This window comes from Galleria mellonella, unplaced genomic scaffold (assembly GCF_026898425.1).
Source record: "Galleria mellonella isolate WM207_F2 unplaced genomic scaffold, CSIRO_AGI_GalMel_v1 utg184, whole genome shotgun sequence".
Lineage (NCBI taxonomy): Eukaryota > Metazoa > Arthropoda > Insecta > Lepidoptera > Pyralidae > Galleria > Galleria mellonella.
The window spans coordinates 11,532,574-11,554,760 of record NW_026442025.1 but is presented as its reverse complement, the minus strand read 5'-3'; the positions used below and the strand labels follow the sequence as shown (position 1 = coordinate 11,554,760).

The window sequence follows — 22,187 nt, the reverse complement described above, 5'->3', positions numbered from 1 at the left end:
GGGGGTATCATGGGTGAAACAGTATACTCTGTTATGTATATAGGCGACGGTTACCACTTTCCATCAGGTGGACCGTCAGTTTGTTTATCATTCTAAGTTGTAAAAAAAAATAAACTGAAAAAAAACCTCCCAGAAACATTTACTAACACTAACTTATTAGACAATAATGAAAAACATTTTTTTTTTTTTAATAAATTTATTTATACTTATTATGGTACAAAATTTATATCAAACCAAGTGCTGGGTATTTATAGTAACAAATCAATCACTTGATTTTCATTAATTTACTCTTTGAACAATGTCAAAGTATACCTACTTAATTATAGAAAGAGATTCGATTATTGAATAAAAGGTAAATATGTTCTTATTACATAAAAGCAAATCAGAATTACAAACAGGTTATAAATAACCGAAATTGATTAGTTTGGAATAAGCTAACTTAAATAGTTTATAAAATTTGAAATTTTACTCCCAAAAAACAATCGTCACAAAATGTTTGCCATTCTTTTCCATTAAAAATTTTAAACAAAATAATTATTAAAATTAATTGAAAGAGTTCAGTTAATTTTAATGATTATATTTCCAATCTTAATTTATTATTCGTGTTATTTTCGTATTCATTTTGTAACGATTAAAATTAATTACATTTTTTTTTTGTTGAACATAATTTGTAATTAATTTAACACTTAATGTCAATAGTCAAAGCAGTATTTAAATATTAATCGACTACGGAATACATATTTATAAATAGAAATAAAAAATTTTAGCATTTATAAATGAGAAGCTAAAATGGTATTCCAGTCACCAATAGTGAACAAATAGATTAATAATATATGAAAAAACCAAAACAATTAAAATGAAATTATTTGCTATAATAAAATTTAAGCAACAAGATTCTGTTTATCAAGTTTGGTCGGATAGATGTCGCCTATGGTCTTTACATGTTCAAATGTGATGTTCGATTGTCTCTCGAATTCCTCGCGTTCTAATTGCATGGCGTATACGTAATAGACCAGGATGAAGTATGCAGCGAGTACTGTAAGTGAAAATAAAAATAAGTTACGTCTATTACATTCTATTATCACGCCAAAACCCTAAAGGAGTAGGCAGAGAGGACCATTGAGTAAACTACTGGTGGTACAGTAAAATACGAAAACGAATCTGTTGCCCCAATACTTTGAAATCGACTTCCAGCAGCGGTATGGTATCGTAACCTTTAAGAAAAGAGCATAGTCCTTTCTAAAAGACTGACAGCGCACCTGCAATTTCTCAGGAACTGAAGGTACTCATGGAAGGCGAAAGACACTTGCCTTTCTCCAGTGTCATAGATGCTCATGGACAGCGATAATCACTTACCATCAGGTGAGTCGCAAGTTCATTTGACCCCTGTGTTTTAAAAAAATTTGAAATCTGTTCAGCACAAAGATTGTAACTTTTCTCAGTTGCATCATGATAAAATCTGTTATTTATAAACGTAGCTGTCACATTTAGAATTATTTACTAAATCTATATATCAAATCCATTTTCATGAATGACCTCCATAATGATAAACACGATCCTAGGTTCGATTCCCGGTTAGACCAATTTAAGAAAGCAAGTTTTACTGAATTGACTCGAGTCTGGATGTTCTAGGTTGGACTTTCAGATGTTGTGTCTTCGTTGCCTTGTTCCTCATTGGCTTTTCGAGCCTGAACATCAGAAAATTGATGTGGTAGTGTGATAATGTAGGATTTATTATAATAATGATATCATCACTTTAGGTCCCTGACGATATAAGACATCTATTCTTACACACATCTCTTGGTTCATCAACTTTCATAACTTACCCCATACACGTCAGTTTCGGAGACTCTCGACTCCTTCTTCAGATGATATCTACTAAATTTGTTATTATACAACCGAACTGGGAAATAAAACTTACCAAATGTAAACATCTCGAATATAGCAGTCAGAACACGCGTCAAGTCAGTTCCCATGAGAGAAATGATTCCAACTAGAGACAGAATTAGCTTGAACGTAGCGAATGAGACGTAGAGACGGACAGGACCGGGGCGCCGCTGGGAAAAGTAAATTATACAAAATATTAATACTGGAAATATATTCACATTGCTTAGTAACATTGGAATCTTTCAAAAATACAACAAAAATATGTAAATAATCAGATGAAAATTTAAAAGCCAAACTTTTAAAGACAATACAAAAATTTCTCCCCCTTCAGATGCCATTAGTTTTGGAGATTTGTATCAACAAGTATCGAAATCTATTACACAATCCCATGAGCTGTTCCTGTAGAGAAGGATGTTATAGGAATTTACTTCGTGTTTTCCTTATCTTAAAATAATGTTATTATGCTTTGTTTCCTGATCAACATTTACAATATCGCACTCATATAAATTAAAAGACATATTTTTTATGTAACGACGAATATCAAATTAGCTGACGGCACACCTGATGGTAAGTTGTAACTGTAGCATAAAGTAGTTAGCTTTGCCATGGAAATCACAGAACACACTGTGATTCTCATGATTTCCCTCATGTGTTACCATTCTGTAGCTTAATGTCTCCATACTCTGTAATTTTACTGCCATATTCATAGATGTCCCTCGGTGGAAAACTAACTTCCTATGAAATTTATATTTCTGCAAAATTCTAGTTAAATCTGACAAATTACTATTTAACTATGAGTATGTTATTGATGTTTTCACCACAAAACCGCATTCAGTTAAACTGCAAATAGCAAAATTATTCTTTAACTACGAGCTAATTAATAATTTTGCTATAACTATAGCTTAGATAACGCTATCCAAATGCCATTACTGTAAAAATGTTGTTATACGTTGTATTTCTTTATTTTATTATTAAGTATTAGTTTATAAACCTTGCTAACAAAATTTATAACTTTTTAATTAATTTTTATGTTTACCGATTGTATAATTAGGCAAATGTTAAAACTATTTGTGGCTCAACGTAAATGTAACTTGATCATGCACATGTGGTGATTGATTCTGGTTGTTAGCGACCCAACGATGCAAGCTGCCTGCAATTCATTATATACCTTTTTAACAATTTTTTTTTTAGAATATTTTAATTTGTAATTTCGAATTTGTATATATTCTGACGTCTATTTTTTTCTTGCTTGTTCGATATTCAATACATTTTCTCTGCAAAATTCTTAATCTTTTATTACCTCAACCACAGTCCACTACTCTCTAATACTGGTTATATAATAATAATAACATATCGACGGTTGAAAGGCAAAATTGACTAAGCGACAAAAATACCTAAACTGAGTTTTATACGAGGTCTGTCCGGAAAGTTCGTATAAAAGTGTTCTGGAATGCGAGAAAGAGGAGTGGGGAGGCCAGGTAAGCGCAGGACCCCTTCCTTATGTCCCTAACAATGCTTCAGTTCTGGTCTGACCGCCGTGCGGTGCGAACTGGCTTGTCACGCCATCTGTGAAGTTACCTCTTAACGAAACCCCGTCGGCATGGAGCCCGCTTCCGTTGAAGAGCAGCGCGTCGTAATCAAGTTTCTCTCGAAACTCGGCAAGAATGGCCGTGAAATTTTTGCCGATCTCAGAACAGTTTATGGGGATGATGCTGTGAAGGAACCAACCGTCCACAAGTGGCTAAAAAGATTCAGAGAGGGCCGAGAAAGCGTTCAAGATGACCCACGTTCAGGACGTCCTTCCACTTCACATTCCGACGAAAACGTGGAAAGAATTCGAACTTGTGTTAATGGGGACCGTCGTTTAACGGTCAGACAGGTGGCTGAAGAGCTTAATTTGGGCAAAACCGTGGTCCACGAAATTCTAAGAAACGAACTTCAAATGAAAAAAATTTGCGCCAAGATCGTTCCGTGAGTTTTTGAGTAAAAATTCCATTACGGTGACCGAACACCCCCCTATTCGCCGGATTTGGCCCCGTGTGACTTCTTCTTGTTCCCAAAAACCAAATTGGTACTTCGGGGGCGGCATTTGGGGGACATAAATGAGATAAAAAAAGCTACGACGGGGCAGCTGAGAAACCTACAACCAGAGGACTTTCAAGGAGCCTTCTCACAGTGGAAACGGCGTTGGCACAAGTGCATTATGTCACAGGGGGAGTACTTTGAAGGGGATAAAATTGATTTACCTGAATAATTGTAAAATAAAAATTTTAAAAAACTTTTATACGTACTTTCCGGACAAACCTCGTATACCATTCGAATCGCCTGATTTTTCTGCGTCGATTGGTCTAGGTTTTAAAATTCTACGATAATTTTTTTGTCGGTTAAGTACTGCGTGATTTTAGCTAAATTTACAATTTTATGTTTACTTAGCGACAAAAAAAATGTCATTTAAAGAATATTTGCTACTTACGCCATTTTAAAAGTTGAAATATGGATTTATTCAATTTTTCATATCTTTGTTTTCACTTTTATTTGCAAGTAGGAATTTTTACTTGTTATGAAATTTCGTTTTTATCTGTTTTAGTATATTGTACCTATTTAAAAAAAATATAAATAATTTGGTTATGTAATTTTACCTGATGTAATATTTTGTGATATTGCAATTTATGTAATTTAACTAAAAATAAAATTAAAGTAAATTATACCTTAGATATTTTTACCTGTATAAAAATATGTTTGCTTTTAGCGGTATATATTTTTACTGCATATATTTGACTCGTTGAAATGAGTAAAAATGGCGCTTAGATAAATTTACCAGTACGCGAAATACAAATATTATATTTGGCAAATAGAAAATGTGTATGTGTTTATTACCATTGACATTGCAAGCACGATAATAGATAACACGGCATCAACTAAACAGGTGGCATTTCCTGGCACTACTATTGTATCGATTGATCATGATTATAATATCATAACGTTAAATAAATCTGATAACTCTGCATCAAATATATATAATTACGAAAATGAGAAAAACTCACGTTTTTTAACATCAGACCATGATGCACCATCTACATCCACCGGTTTGAGTAAAGAATCCAATGAATTAAATCCAATTAAATATAAAAGAATACCTAAGAAAGATGTTAGTTATATTGATTATATGTCAGATCAAGACTTTTCCATATTATATGGCATAAATGATTCAGATAATTGGTCAGAAGGAGAAGAAGTAACCTCTGAAGATTATATACAATGAAATATGATATACAGATATACAGATATACAGATATATGATATACAATGAAATAGAAGAAAAATAATAAGAAGTAAAACGTACTAAAAAAATAACACTAAAACTAACGATGGTAGTCCTGATAACCAAGAACTAGAAATTATCGGAGAATCTGCGTCCAAAGCTAAAAAATTAAACCTAAGAAAAGAACGAACTAAAAATATAAAATCTGGTAAAGAATATATTACAAAGACTGGTATAGTTAAAACAGCGCCTAATCCTTGCTCTGGCAAAAAATCTGGTAATAACTGTGGTTCTTTATCTGAAGTAAGAAGAGGAAATTTTTCAATGATTTTTGGGATCTTGACCAAACACGTCGCCGTGATTGGTTAGTATCTATGTCAAAAAAGGATTCATCAAACGTAAATGTACAGACACTGATAAGCGCAACTACACTATTAAATATTTTATTAACAAAGGCGAAGGTAAAAAGTATGTTTGTCAACAATTTTTAGTAGCTACTCTGAACATTTCTGATAAAACAATTTACAATATTGTAAAAGATTCTACTTTTGGATGCACGAAAGAAAATATGAGAGGGATATCTGAACCCAGAAATATGTGAAACCCCTTTGGCCACAACAGAATATCAGTGTTTTGCTCTTTTGAGGGCAAAGCAATAAACTGAGTTGTGACCATTTTGTATTGTTACGGCACACGCACAAAAGGAAAAATTATACTTGGCTTTATGTATTTTTTTAATAATTTCTCTTTTCTCGCTTTTTATAATTTATGTGCTTGTAAGTAACACAAATAAATTATATGTCTATCAAATAGAACTAAAAAAAAACTACTATAGTTAAGAGATTTATCCAAAAATTACCAGCCCTTGTATTATAGTAGAAAACTGGCAGTATACAATATTTGCTTTTATGAAAATGGAACTCGTAATGTTTTCTGTTACTATTGGGATGAAACTAATGGCAAACGAGGATCAAATAAGATTGTATCAATACTGAACAAATATATTAAATCTGTAGATACTAGAGGAAATATCAAGCAATTACTTTTATATTGTGACTGTTGTCCAGGTCAAAATAGTAATCGTACTGTATTAGCAATGTTGCATTCATCACTACAGGAGTATGAAAATATTAATACTATTAAAATAAATTTTCTCTTGACTGGTCATACTTATATACCCGTAGATGCAGTACATGCAGTGATTGAAAATAGATTAAAGAATACAATTGTTTACGCACCATCTCAATGATTTACAATTTTTGCATATTAATAATCTAACTGGAAAGATAAGTAAGATTTGTATTATGACTTTCAAAGAAGGATAAGCAAAACAAAAATATTCGTGAACATTAACGCTTCTTTTGATACTGAAATTCAATTTAAAACCAAGATATCTCTTTTATCTTGTTATCGATCGCAGCTTCCAATATCAAAAGCCAAATATGATGATCTAGTCAAACTTTTCACAGACGATGTTATTCCTAATTGCTTTGTTAGCTTTCCACGTGCAATAAATATCAAAGACACTCTAAACTAATCAGATATTAAAGATTGTGATTTTAATAATAATTAATTAAAATAGTTTATTAAATTAATTATAATAAAAAACCAGATAACCTATTATAACTCTAACAATCATTTATTATTTTTAATAGACGAAAATTAAAGACAGGTTTTAGATAAATTATGTGAAAGCAAAATTAGTCTTCTTATATTATGAATATTTTTGTTAATTTTATAGTATTATTTATTATCATTATTACATTATAAATAATTAATAATAATTAGTTTAAACTCAGTTTGGGATAATTTTAGGAAAATTTATTAACTAAAGATACATATTCTGCTAACAGAACAATCATACAAGAACTTACCTAGACAATTTTACTTGATTTTGTTCAATCTAATATACGTCTTTATATAATTCTACTTGTAAGGAGATTTAGATGAATCAGGATAACGATATTTTTACTCGTTTCTGTTAACTTTTTAGGTAAATTTATATAATTTTACCTGTAACCAAATCTAGGTATTTTTTATCTAACCGACATAAAATACTTCAAATTTTAGTCTGGGATAACTTTCTTTGATATCAAAAAATAACAAAAAATATATGTTTTCCGTAACTGTTAAAATTATTTCGATATGTCAATCAGGTAAATAGTTATGATTTTTTTTTCAAAAATTTCAACTTTAAACCGCTCTCCTGTAAAGTTTATTAAATGTCGCTTAGTTAAGGTTGCCTTTCAACCGTCGATATGTTTTCCAAAAGCAAAAACAAATAAATAAACAAAATGATATCTCAACCTCCAAATTGAAACACAGCTGCTTTGCGGCTTAAATGGTGTAAGGGTAATAAAGCAAATATTGTATTAAGTCTCTCTTCGAGGAATAGAAAGATAGAACATAAAGTTCAAGGAATTCATTTCTTATGGGAATTGGAGAATTAATTAAATTTATATACAGTACTCACATACATGAACCTTCTTAGTCCTCAAAGGATCATTACAAATAAATTAACAATGTGATAATTATAAATTTACCAACCTTATGTAGTCCAACCAAGCAGGCAATATTGACAAACAACCAGATAAAGTTTGCCAAAAGCGCGATCGCAAAGAATAACTCGATTCTCTTCAGGATAGGCTTCTCCATGATGTCCAGCTCGGCCACTCGTCGCTCATCCATATCATTTGGTCTGTCGAAGTGATCGAAGCCGTGAGTCGTGTAGCCGAAGTATGCGGTGAAACCGATGAGCGTGATGGTGTGTACCGTTTTGATGACCTGAAAATAATTGGTGACCTTTTTAATAAGCACAATCCTTGCTAATATTATAAATGCGAAGGTGAATTTATTAGTTATTAATACTTCTTATTAATAATTGTTTGTTAAAAGGTCTTGGCATCCTACCAGCTATCAAACAATCATTATAAAATTTGGTATACAAGTATTATATAGGATGGAGAAGAACATAGACTTTTTAACGCAATCAATGAATATTTCGGCCAAGCAGATAAAAGGTAGTACGGTGATAAGTGAAATCGCTTATTCAGTTCAACCTATCCATCGTCCATAACAACGTTAAGCTAAACATAGAACTTTCAAATTTCACCAGAAAATACAGTCCTGAACTCCTTGCAGCAATTGACTTCATGAAACCTTTTTTTTATCACACCATTTTCTGGTTAGTTTCATTTCCCCTCTAAAGATTTATACTCTTTTCGAGAATATAATAATAATAGTGCTATACAAGTATATAACAATTTTCTTTTACGAGATCAGCACCCAAGAAGTGTTCCTTCTCGCTATCCGAAGAGCTTAATTCAGTAAGTAGTCACAAGAATTGGGAACAGCTTCAAATGAAATTTTACATACTATACTAGAGGAATACTTTGTACAAAAATCGGAATGGGAACGCCTCCATGCGTTATCATGAGTAAAACAATATACTCTGTTATGTCCACGATAATGCTCATGTCTATATGCGACGGCTACCACTTTGCATCAGGTGGGCGTCAGCTCGTTTGCCATTCTAAGTTGCATAAAAAAACTTTATACTACCCATATTCTAGACCAATACTCAGAATGATTTAATCCTAATCCTTATCCATACTGGTAAAGTTAAAAGTTACATCTAGTAAAGTTTCACTGCGCGATTTCGTATTCATCGCAGTTTAATTGCCGTATATAAGCTTTACTAAACCAAGTGGGGGATACTTTTGAAAATTCCGTAAACTGTATTCAATGGTGGCATTGTTCGGGAAAGTTCGCGACGCGAGTTTTTCACCGAGTTACAAGAGAAACCACTTTCAGGAGTAATCGTCACGCGTAATGGCGTCGCGGCGGTACGTTAACTTTTTGGAATAACAATTTTTACAAACGGAAACCTCTTAAGTGGGAATCATTAAGAAAATCCTATTAATGATATGGATTTAGATATTCAATATTACAAGCTCTTATTTAACTTGTAATGCATGTTTTTTTTTAATGGAATAGAAATAGAATGAGACATCAGCGAGGTGTAAAACGAAGTTGGTTGGTCTATCATACCCAAAATCAACCGTTATGGTATTCATTATGGGACCACCTGGAGTTCGACATAACAGACCATAGAACCAGTTCTTCTTAAGCATGCACATCTTAAATTTTAAAGAATACCTTAATCGATCTACATAGACTAGCGGTTGAATACATTTCACATCCTGATATTACAAATTTAGTCCCTAAAAGAATAATACAAACATTTTGGATTCATAAGAACATACTCGTATGCTTGGATTTGTGTAAGTATTTTCTACACATGATTGTATACTCATATATAATAACACCTGAGTCCTCAGGAATGGCAACGCATGGGGGGTATCATGGGCGAAAGAGTATACACTGTTATGTCCTTGGTACTGCTGATGTCTATAGGCGACGGTTACCACTTTCCATCAGTTGGGCCGTCAGCTTGTTTGCCATTCTAAGTTGTATAAAAACTATATTACTTTGAAACTACTCAATGATATTTTGAGCCGGTATCCACAGTTGGATGTATTTGCCTTCAACTTGCTGGAGTTTCGTCGGATGACTACAAAGTGTTTATGTTCAGAGATTTAGGCTCTAATGTTATTTCTAGTTAAGTTAATCTTTTTATATTGTTTCTTTTATTTATGAGTATTATTCCTTTTTATATATGTTATTGTATTGATGCTTTCCTAGGTGAGCGTTTTGGAAGACTGTAAAGCTCATCCAATTGATACAATAAAAAAAAAATATAAAAAAAAAATTCTATGAATAATCTGGTAGTTTTGTTTGGTTTAAAATTAGATGGCGCTATATGGAATATTCGGTGCTAAAAAATATCTCTTATCTAATAAATATATATACATACCAAACTAAAATATCCCAAAATGAAGCATCCGATTCTTAATGGTATGCAGAAACAGCATTTTGTGAAGAAAGGCAGCGGCTTCGAAGGCGTTGACATACTGGAAGAGAAAAAGAGTTATATTAAAAACTATTCAGCATTAAAGAATTATAGCTACATAGTATACAGGTAGTAAACCGTCAAACATTATATTACTATTCTTAATAAGACCTCAAACTTGGAATCTTATCAAGAACCTGATCTTTATCTAAAACTTTGTGAGTCAATTTTAATTAATGTAAAAGAACTTTAATACACTATGTTTATAGTATTTGTGATGTGATTGTGATGATTTACCAGAGAGAGATTTTGTACAAAAGTCGATTGCTTGGGTACCTCTGTCCCATTCGTGTTTCTACCGTGGAACAGTTGTGTTTACATGGCTGTGTTTCTGTTTAAAGGGTGGGATATGGCGTGAATTTACTGGGTACAGAGGAATAACACTTGAGTCCTCAGGAATGGCAACGCATGGGGGTATCACGGGCGAAACAGTATACTCTGTTATGTCCATGGTACTGCTCATGTCTATAGGCGACGGTTACCACTTTCCATCAGGTGGCCCGTCAGCTTGTTTGCCATTCTAAGTTGTATAAAAAAAAATCTTTAAAACCTTAATCCTTGTTATTAATTAATTTAGTAATTATTCAGTTTCGAATTCAACATTGGATCATTTAAAAATGTTCATACATTGGAGACCTCTCAAAGGTCTTCGCGTGTAACTAAGATGATCTAGGGTGAAGGAAAGGGATTATTAGCAATGGAGTCTAATTAACCCATAACTAATGTACCCTAACAGTTCGGCTTCCACGATGTCCACCCTGGAAAGTTTCGTGATTAATTACTGTGTAATTCCTCACGATGGGCTAACTGGCCTGCTTACATCCTCACTTATCATCTCTCACTGTTGCCCCGTCAGCGTATAGTGATGACGTTGACGAGATCGGAATGCTGATCCACTACACCATTTTCATCGTTAACTGTCCATTGTTGAACATAGACCTTATTTTATTTTACACTTTATTGCACAATTTATAAAATAGTAAATACATTTAACTGTAATGAGAAATGATACAAAAGGCGGCCTTATCGCTAAGCAATCTCTTCCAGACAACCTTTGGGTAGAGGACGCCGAGAAGAGAAATATAAACAATAAAAATATAAAACAATAGACATATAGAGAGTTTTGCCAGTAGTTGCCACGCTTGGCAGGCGGGTTGGCAACCGCATTAGGCTAAGCTGACGTTTTAAGAGGGCCGCTACTGCCCATCCCTCGACTATGATCCCCTAAGTCGCCTCTTAAGACACCCACGGGAAACGAAGTGGTAACACATTCTATACCGGGACCATACGGCAAATTGTCTTAAATTATACCCTTACAAAAAACTCTTGAAATTAAATATTTTACTTTATAGCAAAAGCACGTTACCATAAAATGAAGTCCCGTATATGAGCGACTAATAAAAAACGACTTCAAAATAAAAATACAAATAATAAAAACACAAAACCGGTCGGAGAAGTCCGCCATATGCTTACAAAGCAATACGCGGGCAGACAAATCATAAGGACTATTCATATTACAACGGGCAAAGAACTAGTAAATTTTTTTTTTATATAACTTAGAATGGCAAACAAGCCGACGGCCCACCTGATGGAAAGTGGTAACCGTCGCCTATAGACATGAGCAATACCATGGACATAACAGAATATACTGTTTCGCCCATGATACCCCCCATGCGTTGCCATTCCTGAGGACTCAGGTGTTATTCCTCTGTACCCATTATGTGCTTACTAAGTAACCTTACTAAGTCATTTACATCCCACTGGTTAATATAAATCTTTTCCTACCAAATACAGATATTATTTTACTACCTGCAAGGCATGGTTTCTTTTTTTTTTAAATACAGCGCATGTCACTCAATGACAATGTAGCTTTCTATGAGAAAAAAAAATAAAATCAAATATTTTTACTTTATAATAATAGTTCAGGATGATCAGGTAACTTGATACGCCGTTTTAACAGGACAGTTTGGTATAAATTTCGTATCGGATTTTTCTCCAATTACATTGATGTATTTTTTATTCAGAGAATGAAAATAGAATGGTAACTCCGCCCGCGCTATCAGTACACACTGGCGGAGCACTAGTTAGGAGTGATAAATGAGGATAAAGCAGGTCAGTTGGCCTGTCATGATGAATCCATCTAAAATTAACTACAATGGTTTCCAGAGGAAACCACGTGGAGGTCGACCTGTTAGAGTATATTGTTAGTAATGAACCTATTACATCTCATTACTAACAATCCCTTTTTCCCACATTGGCGTCATATTTTTTTTATGAAAAATACAATATAAAATAATGCGTTCACACCCGAATTCATAATGTAACTCCTAATTATAGTCGATATTATGTTATCTCACTTTTTATGTATGTATATATATGTTGTAATTTGTGTGCTGTAATTAATGCAAATAAATTATCTATCTATCTATCTATTTATCGCAAGTACCTACTATCTTTAATCTATGAGCTATTTACAATTTGCTCTAATTTTTCGTTACCCATTCCTGTATTTCTAATTCACTATAGAGATATTTTTTTAAGAGATAAATAATAAATCCAAAGTAAGAAATAAAAAATAAACGACTTTTACTATTTCAGTTTTGCTCAATTGTTAATTTTCAACATTTGCTCCGGTAGTGTCTTTAAAATGACTCAAATGTAACTGTAATAATTAAAGAATTATTATTTGAAATTAGTAAAAATACAAAAAAAAAACTCTATCAATTGTAACAAAAGTCATACGAGACGAACACCCGGCTTACGGGGGGAAAGGGAATGTTAGCAATAGATTTTGACAGCTTCATTGCTAGCAATATGCCCTATTAGGTCGACCTCCACGTGGTTGCCCCTGAAAACCATTGTGAACAATTCTTGCTGAATTCATCACAATGGGCTAACTAACCTGCTTCATCTTCACCTATCATCCTTCACTAGTGCCCCGCCGGTGTATACCAATAGCGCGAGTGGGGTTACCATTTCATTAACACCTATAAAAAAAATACCCGGCTAACGATCCATTCACTCTCAGCAAAGATATCGTGTAACATGCATACAAAAATAATAATATTTGACGACTTGGGAACACGCACTGCGTTCACGTGTTTTCCACCCGTTGTAATATGGATAGACCTTAAATCAAATGAGGAAAAAAGCGCATATTACTTGTTGTATTTCCCAGTAACAAATCGCGTCTCGTTTAATGATACGTAAATAACTGATGAAATTATAAAAACCTATATATACTTTGAGGAAAACCTTTGAATATTTAAATGATAGCGTATCTGATTTAAAAAAAAAACACACACACACACACACAATCTGTATCAATATTGTGAATATCATATAATACCCGTTTTTTATATAACGCGTTTTCTCTAGTTAAAAATGGTTTTTACTCAAAAATTATGTTAAAACTAGGATTACGCCCTAGCGATAAGACCGCTTTTTGCACCTTTATGTGTATATTTCAATCTGTATTTATGTTACTGTATTTCATTTGAATTATTCATTTGTCATTGTATATTTTTATTTATGATGCAATAAATGTTTATATTAAATAAATTATGTTAAATAAATAAATAAAATTACCTAATTAACATTAGAATTTACAGCTAACTTTGAAAATTAGCTAAAACTAGTATTAAAGAAACTTTTTTAGGGGAATTACCAAAAATAAAACAAATTGCCTTTTAAAATATTCCTCGGTCGAAATAGTTTTAAGTAATTAAATTCGTTCCGTCTAGTTTTTAGTTGATATTTATTTTTTGAGCATCACAATTTTTTTTTTTATACAACTTAATGCTCCTTTCTACTCAGGGTTTGCTGGAAGAGAACTCTTACTTTACTTGAATTTAACAAGTGGTTTCTGTTCTAGAAAAATAAATAGCGACCAACATTTGTAACAAAATAGAAACGGGACCAACACGGAAGGAAAACCCGACAAAAACAATTTTGTGCCAATAAACTACTTATTTGATAATTCCTTCTATATTAACCCAATAATTTTCGTATTGTTTTCCACGTTTTCCAAAAGTGTACCTACAGCGAGTGGCCCCAAAATGAATCATTTATTTCATATGTTTTTGACAATTTCCATTCGCCATATTTTTTGACAATAGGGCCAATTCTGAGAAGCCATTTCTCCAAATCTATCTTTTAACCTTAGATTATATAGATGACTTCATACAAATGCTTCGAAAAAGCGGGTCAACTTTTTCACACATGTGCCACGTACATACATACATACATACATATCTGTCACGCCTGTCTCCCATTAGGGTAGGCAAAAACAATGGAACGCCAAATGCTTCGATTCAAACAAACCTCTTTCGCTTCTTCCACGCGCTTGTGCCACGTACATAGGGTAACCAAATTGAAAATTATTACTTTAATTATAAATATTAAGGTAAATAATACTTTTTTATATATAAAATATGTATCTAATAGAAGGCATTAGTGTCTAAGATACAGGCTAGGCCTAGTTTAGACACTAATGTGCTGGGCATAATGCTACACTTTATACACATGTAATTCACTTTGAAATTTCTGTAAGCCCATATCTGTATAATTTTATGTGCAATAAATCTTTATTATTTATTATTTTTATTATATTATTTTAGCCGTTAGCTGTCCACTGCTGAAGCCCTTGGGGGATTTTGCCAGTAGTTGGCATGCTTGGAAGGTGGGTTGGCAACCGCAGTTAGGCTTTAGAGATGTTTTAAGAGGGACGCTGCTGCCCATCCTTCGCCCTCCCTTAATCGCCTCTTACGACACTATGAGGAATAAAGTGGTGGCCCATTCTGTATATAGAAAAACATTACATAGTGATTAGAGAGAAATGTGCACTGAAAGACGATGTAGTGACAAAAATCGAAAAGGGAATGCGTTGGTTTGGCATTTGGAGAGAATAGATGAAAGTAGAATTACGAAATAGGTTTATCGAGTAAGAATGAATGGAGATGTCGGTAGGGGCCGCCCTAGTCGAATATATGTCGACCAAATAAGGCGACGTACTGAAGAAGGGCCAAATTAAAAGTACCCGTAACCGACGAGCGTGTATGATAAGATTGAGGAATGTGGAGGAAGCGAAAGAGGTTTGTTTGAATCGAAGCATTTGGCGTTCCATTGTTTCTGCCTACCCTAATGGGAGACAGGCGTGACAGATATGTATGTATGTGTTATGTAAAGAATTGCAATTGAACTGTAATAATTGACTGTTATTGTAAGTTAATAACTGTATAGTTTATAAAAATTGGACAAACTGCGGCAGTCACGCGTAGCGGAAGTATAGGTTCATAATAATTCACGAAACGAGGTCGTACTCAAACATACGTTGAGTATGTGACTTCTTCTTCTCAATAAATACTACTTTTTTATACGAAGGTGGGAAATGAGATTTTATTATTTCTTTGTAGTTATTGTGAGTGAAACATTGATGGAAAGTGTTAACCATCGCGTTTAAATATGAACAAAGCCGTATAGATCACAAGATGTAATCATAGTACCCCTTATGCAGATTTATTTAATTTAATTTTATTTGTTTTACTTTATTTACTTATTTAATTTTTTTTTTAATTTTATTTTATTGCATAATTAAATTTGTACAAATGACGAGCTTAATGTTATAAAGCATTCTCTACGGGGAGAAAAGGGATTGTTAGTAATGGGGTCAAATAGCCCTATTACAAGCAATATACCCTGTCAGGTCGACCTCCACGTGGTTCTCCCTGGAAACCATCGTGACTAATTCTATATTAATTCATCAGGATGGGCTAACTGACCTACTTTCATCTTCATCTGTCATCCCTCACTGGTACCCCGCCAGTGTATACCAATAGCGCAGACGGGGTTACCATACCATTATCACCCATTAAAAAAAAGCATTCTCTATCAGCTAACCATTAGGTAAAAACAAGAAACATTTGAGGGCAATGGTGGCGAAAATATATTACACAAAAAAATACTCGTTATTATAATTTATCTTAATAAATTCATTATTATGTATGTATTATATTATAAAGAATAATACATACATAATAAATATATACAAAATACACACACATATATATGTTAACACAATTGCAAATATGTTGTGATATACCTATTTAACTAAACCCAAAAATGGAGCTTAACATTTCGTTTTTCATAAATCCTACTATAAAAATCTAAAGGAACGATATTTTTACATTTTTAATATTTTTAAACGGTATGTATTCTGTAATTTTATCAATCAAATTTGTGTTTCGTTTGGCTTCGAAATTTTGGAAAACACTTCATGTTGTAAAAAACCTATATTAACTGTCCTGTGGCCCGATCAATTATTCATTTGTCTACATTTTCATCAAATTCTAATAAAAAAAAAATATTTTATCTAATGAATGAATGAATGACGAAACGCTTCGCTATTCATCAGTATTTACGTTCACTATTTTTTTTTCTTCTTCCCAAAGTGAAGGAAAGTGTACTAACACTCTCTCTCTTGTGTTTATCACCGGTCGATTTTTTACTGAGCAAAATATAAAAACACATTATACCAAGATATTATTTCTCATAAATTAATTACTTTTAAAACAATTAATTAACTAACATACATAGCTAACGTACCGTGTCGGTACACAGTATATCGACAAATGAGCGCCTCACGGTACACGAACTCGTGTTCTCCATTAGCCCATCCAAATGAATTGACTTGTGTAATGTGGCTGAAGGGAATCACAGTTATGTTGTCGAAACCAGGTAATCAACCAAATACGAGTATGAAGGTAGATAGATAGATAGATAAATTAAATGTTTGTATTCGTTAAAGTAAAAATGAATTTATTTGTTACCTTTTTTTTTATACAACTTAGAATGGCAAAAAAGCTAACGACCCACCTGATGGAAAGTGTTAACCGTCGCCTATTGACACGAGCAGTACCATGGACATAACAGAGTATACCGTTTCGCCCATGATACCCCCCATGCGTTGCCATTCCTGAGGACTCAGGTGTTATTCCTCTGTACCCTGTAAATTCACGCCATATCCCACCCTTCAAGCCAAAATACAGCCATGCAAATACAACTGCTTTACGGTTGAAACACGAATGGGACAGAGATACCCAAGCAAACGACTTTCGTACAAAGTCTACCTCTGCCTCAATGACTTCAACCATCAATAGTCAAAATGGTATACATGCGATATTAGGATGGAGAACGATATAGGCCATTACCAGGTTTTATCATCGTACCGCTGGCCATCGACAGAGAATTCATCCTCATGCCCTAGAATCGAAATGGTCACGTACAATGCTGTTTCAAAGGAGTTTCCTCCTGCGTAAGCTCAGGCTGTAGAATGAGCTCCCTGCCAAGATTTTCCGTAGAGACTACAGTATGAGATTCTTCAAAAAGGGTTTATTAAGGTTTCTGCAGGGTCATCAACGTACATGTGACACCTCTAGTGTTGCAGGCGTCTGTAGCATAACGGTTTACTATCAGACGTTTGCCACCATCATGGTATAAAAAAGAAAACGTGAACGGAGTTACAGATAAAATCTGGTCAGTTGATGGGTTGTATTTAAAGATTTTTACCCTACTACTCAGGGTAAAAACTATTGCATATATGTTGTACAACTAAATCAAAAAGTTATTTTAGCTGAGAAGAACTGGTAAGAAACTCGATTGTCGTATTCTTTTACTTAATAGTTTTTTTTTTACAACACAGGAGGCATACGAGCATGCAGCTCACCTGATGATAAGTGACTACCGCCGCCTATAATCACCCACAACACCAACGGCATTGCAGGTGTGCTGCCGGTCTTTTAAAAAGGAATATGCTCTTTTCTTGAAAGTTATGATGTCGTATCGGTTAGGGAAATACTGCTACTGGAAGTTGATTCCAAAAAGTGGTTGTGCGTGAAAGAAAGTGCCTTGAAAAACGCACGGTGGAAACTCGCCACTCGTCCAGATGGTTGGGATGAAACTTTAGTTTATGGCGGGTTGTACGGTGGTGAAAATGAGCAGCAGGTATCAATCCGAACAAATTCTCAAACTTAATAGCAATGTATTAATAGATTGAATATTTAAAATCCCGTGCACGATCCACTAACGTCGTTTGTTTTCTAAGTGGTCATTTAATGAGTACGTAATAGGTTTTACCAGAAGTAACGAAGTTTTACTAACTAAATGTTTTGGAAATTACCTAACTAAATACATTAATATTAATGACATTTCGTAATATGAGTGAGCGGTTACAAGTAAATTTATTTTCGTAAAAAAAAAACAGACTTCAACGAAACAAACGAGCATAGGCATTTCTTTCCCGTGGATGTCGAAAGTGGCAACTAAGGGGGCTTAATGGTCGAGGGATAAGCAGCAGCCTCCCTCTTAAAACATCACCAAAAATCTAACTGCGATTGCCAACCCGCCTGCTAAGCATGGCAACTACTGGCAAAACCCTCCATATGTGAGAGAAGTTAATGGTCGAGGAATGGGCAGCAGCGTTCCTCTTAAAACTTCAACAAAAGCCTGACTGTGATTGCCAAACCACTTTTTTTTATACAACTTAGAATGGCAAACAAGCTGACGGCCCACCTGATGGAAAGTGGTAACCCTCGCCTATAGACATGAGCAGTACCATGGACATAACAGAGTATACTGTTTCGCCCATGATACCCCCCATGCGTTGCCATTCCTGAGGAAGAAAACCACTTGCAAAGCAGTGCAACTACTGGCAAAACCCCCCTTATGAAGAAGGCCTATGTACCTTTAATATTCAAGTGAAATTTAAAATGAAAAAAAAAATATTGTACGCCCATAACAGTCAATTTACATATCCCGGATAAGCGACACAGTATATTATATTATATTTATAGTACTATTCATGTCTATAGGCGACGATTACCACTTTCCATCAGGCTGTCAACATGTTTGCCATTCTAAGTTGTATAAAAAAGCGAATGAAGTCGCGGGTAATAACCAGTTATGAGAAAGTTAAACTCAGTCTAATGTATTTTCTGTCTGTCAAAGAAAAAAGCCTTAATACTAGTATTCTGTTTAAAAAAATACTTTATAGGTTACATATATATATAATACTAGCCTTTTGCCCACTACTTATCGAAAATTCTTCAACAAATCCTGTAATATTGGTGCAATAAAGTGAATGGTGCAATTAAATAAATAAATTTACTGGGTACAAAGGAATAACACTTGAGTCCTCAGGAATGGCAACGCATGGGGGGTATCACGGGCGAAACAGTATACTCTGTTATGTCCATGGTACTGCTTATGTATGTCTATAGGCGACAGTTACCACTTTCCATCAGGTGGGCCGTCAGCTTGTTTGCCATTCTAAGTCGTATAAAAAAAAAAAAACTTCGTACACGTGGATTTCAGAAGTAGGTAAGCCAATAAAATATTTATTTATTGCACGGTTTAAAAAAATAATAAATACAGTAAATGTTAATGAGAAGTGACACAAAAGGCGGCCTTATCGCTAAATAATCTCTTCCAGACAACCTTTGGATAGAGGACATTGAGAAAACAACAAAGGGTAGATGACGCACTATTATATATAATATAAACAAATATAAACATACACATAATTAATAGCACACATACAACAAGGTGAGAATGATGGAAGAAGATGAAGAGAGAACACAGGGAAATAGTACTAAAGGGTGAGATAGTAGGACTCAATCATTCTTTGCACGATTTTTTTTTTATTGGTGAAATAAATCAAGGTGACATGACATAATTCATGTTCAAAATTAAAGGAAAAATGGTTAAAAATATAAATTTGATAGCTATATTTTATTTTTTACAATGGACATTAAAAAGGTATCCAGACACGATCAACTTAAAGTGAACTTGGTCTTTTATATAATTTTTGGGCATTAAATGTTAACATTTCAAGGGTTAACAGAGGTTTTGATGCTAGCGAGAGATTAAGTTCACCAAATAGAGGTAGGTAGTGAGTTCCACAGGCAAACTGCATGGACAGGAAAGGATTTAGAATAAATTAAAAAGAAATATAAACTTCTAAATAACATATTAATATAAAACATACACCAGATTTTTAGTTTACACCTTCAGGGATACAACTATTAAAACTGCATCCAATTTGGTGCAGTAGTTTTCGAGTGATATCGGAACGAATCAACAGATAGACAAACGTATATTATACCTTCTATTGCTCTTACTAAAACCTCTTATAATTTTTTTTTTCTTAAATATCTTCCATGTACAAACATTATCCAATTACTACATAATATTTTTAATAAGACACTATATTAATTATTCATAACGTTATTTATATTTTAAATAACAATACAGCGATAAGATACAAAACTGTAAACATATTTTTATTGGCGACTGTACTTGCTCGTTTCACAAAAAGCAACACGATAAAACTTGTTTCGATAGCACGCCACGTATAAAAACATTTCGTCTACATTACACAACGTTTTACATTGACAATAGCGTCTAAATGTCATTTATAAACGTGTAGTAAAAACTCAATTATATAAATAATAATAACATTTAAAACTCACTTGTCATATGGTATAGTGGAACCGGTCATTTTGTTATTCGGTTTTGCAAAAAATAAAATAAACAACAGCCGTGTTTTGTTAGCGATCGACGCGTGCGCAATCCACGACAAAGAACTGAACTGACCGAGTAAGTGAGTGAGAGAGTGAATGAGTGAACGGAATGCAATGAATTATGAAATTTCGCTAGTGTCGCCATTTTATATAGCATAAAATTTCCCTAATAATGTTTACAGAGAAATAGTGTATATTAAAAACGCAGAATTTTCCTTCCATTAAAAAAGTTATGATTTATTTACAACTTACAACTTTAACTGTAAACGTCCTTTGCTGGATATTTAGTACTTTTATATATGCATACATATGTATATAAGAGTATATAGCATTGCAGGGAGTCGGTGGACGCAGGTGGCTCAGGACCGTTCTTTATGGCAGTCTATGGGGGAGGCTTGTGTCCAGCAGTGAACAAATAATAACTGAAATGATAATATGTATATATATATACTATTACAGTAAAAGTAGGGGAAAGAGAATAGGGATGAAGTTATTGAAACTTTTGTGTAATATATTAAAGTGTAAGTTGTACTTATGTAATTTTTTAAATTATTTATATTTGTTAAACAAATAGAATTATTTACCTTTGAAAATACATTGAATGTCGAAACTGGTCATGCACTTATTATAACGATTTGTGGAAGAATATGAGTATAAAATTAATATTAGCAATTTTACCTTTACTAATATTACAAAGAGTATAGATTTGATTGTTTGTTTGTTTGTAATGGATAAACTCAAAAACTGCTAAATCAATTTTAAAACCGATTCATAAATATATACCCGTACGAAGCCAGGTCAAATCACTAATGTAATTACTGTAAATATTTGTTACTTAATTGCCATAAGTAACAAGAATTAAATTAAATTCACTTTTATTAATAAATAATTTTAATTTTTGTAGTAAAAAAATAACAATGTTTTCCTAACAAATGGGGAATAGATACTGTTGTTGGCAACACTGATTTCTGCATATAATCATACGTAAACAAACATTGAGCATAATCATATTCATAACAAGCAAGTAACAAATTCAAAGAACTTATACAAAGTCAATTCAGGCGTTGATAACAGAGTTTCAACGTAATTGCGTCCAACATTTAAGATAGCTAATCAAAAAGAAATTGCTTAATGATTTACAAATCGGTTTTTAAACGACTTTACCTAATATATATTTTTGATAGAGTTGCCCCTTGCTATATTTGTTAATTGCATATTACGACATTCTAGGTATTATAAGGAATAGTGGTAACAGTTTTTTTTTATGCAACTTAGAATGGCAAACAAGCTGACGGCCCACCTGATGGAAAGTGGTAACCGTCGCCTATAGACGAGCAATACCATGGACATAACAGAGTATACTGTTTTAACCATGATGCCCCCCATGAGTTGCTATTCCTGAGGACTCAGATGTTATTCCTCTGTACCCTGTAAATTCACTGCCATATCCCACTCTTCAAACCGAAGCACAGCCGTGCTAACACAACTG

At 33.5% G+C, this 22,187-nt stretch overlaps 1 protein-coding gene across 1 annotated transcript; it reads right to left on the bottom strand.

Moving 5' to 3' along the window:
- Nucleotides 1-818: 818 nt before the first annotated feature.
- LOC113509198 (uncharacterized) lies at nucleotides 819-20,807 on the bottom strand. Its single transcript, XM_031909130.2, has 5 exons — nucleotides 20,648-20,807; nucleotides 10,026-10,122; nucleotides 7,697-7,933; nucleotides 1,922-2,057; nucleotides 819-1,036 (listed from the first exon to the last, which is right to left on the bottom strand). The coding sequence occupies exons 1-5, from the start codon at nucleotides 20,674-20,676 to the stop codon at nucleotides 882-884; spliced, it is 654 nt and encodes a 217-aa protein (XP_031764990.1). The 5' UTR covers nucleotides 20,677-20,807; the 3' UTR covers nucleotides 819-881.
- Between the last annotated feature and the right edge of the window lie 1,380 nt (nucleotides 20,808-22,187).

Excerpts from the sequence above, each read along its gene's own strand:
- LOC113509198 (XM_031909130.2), bottom strand. The coding sequence starts at position 20,676 with ATGACCGGTTCCACTATACCATATGACAA. Across the intron at positions 10,123-20,647 it reads TCCACTATACCATATGACAA|TATGTCAACGCCTTCGAAGC; the intron begins GTGAGTTTTAAA and ends TTTCTCTTCCAG. Across the intron at positions 1,037-1,921 it reads ATTCGAGATGTTTACATTTG|TACTCGCTGCATACTTCATC; the intron begins GTAAGTTTTATT and ends TTTCACTTACAG.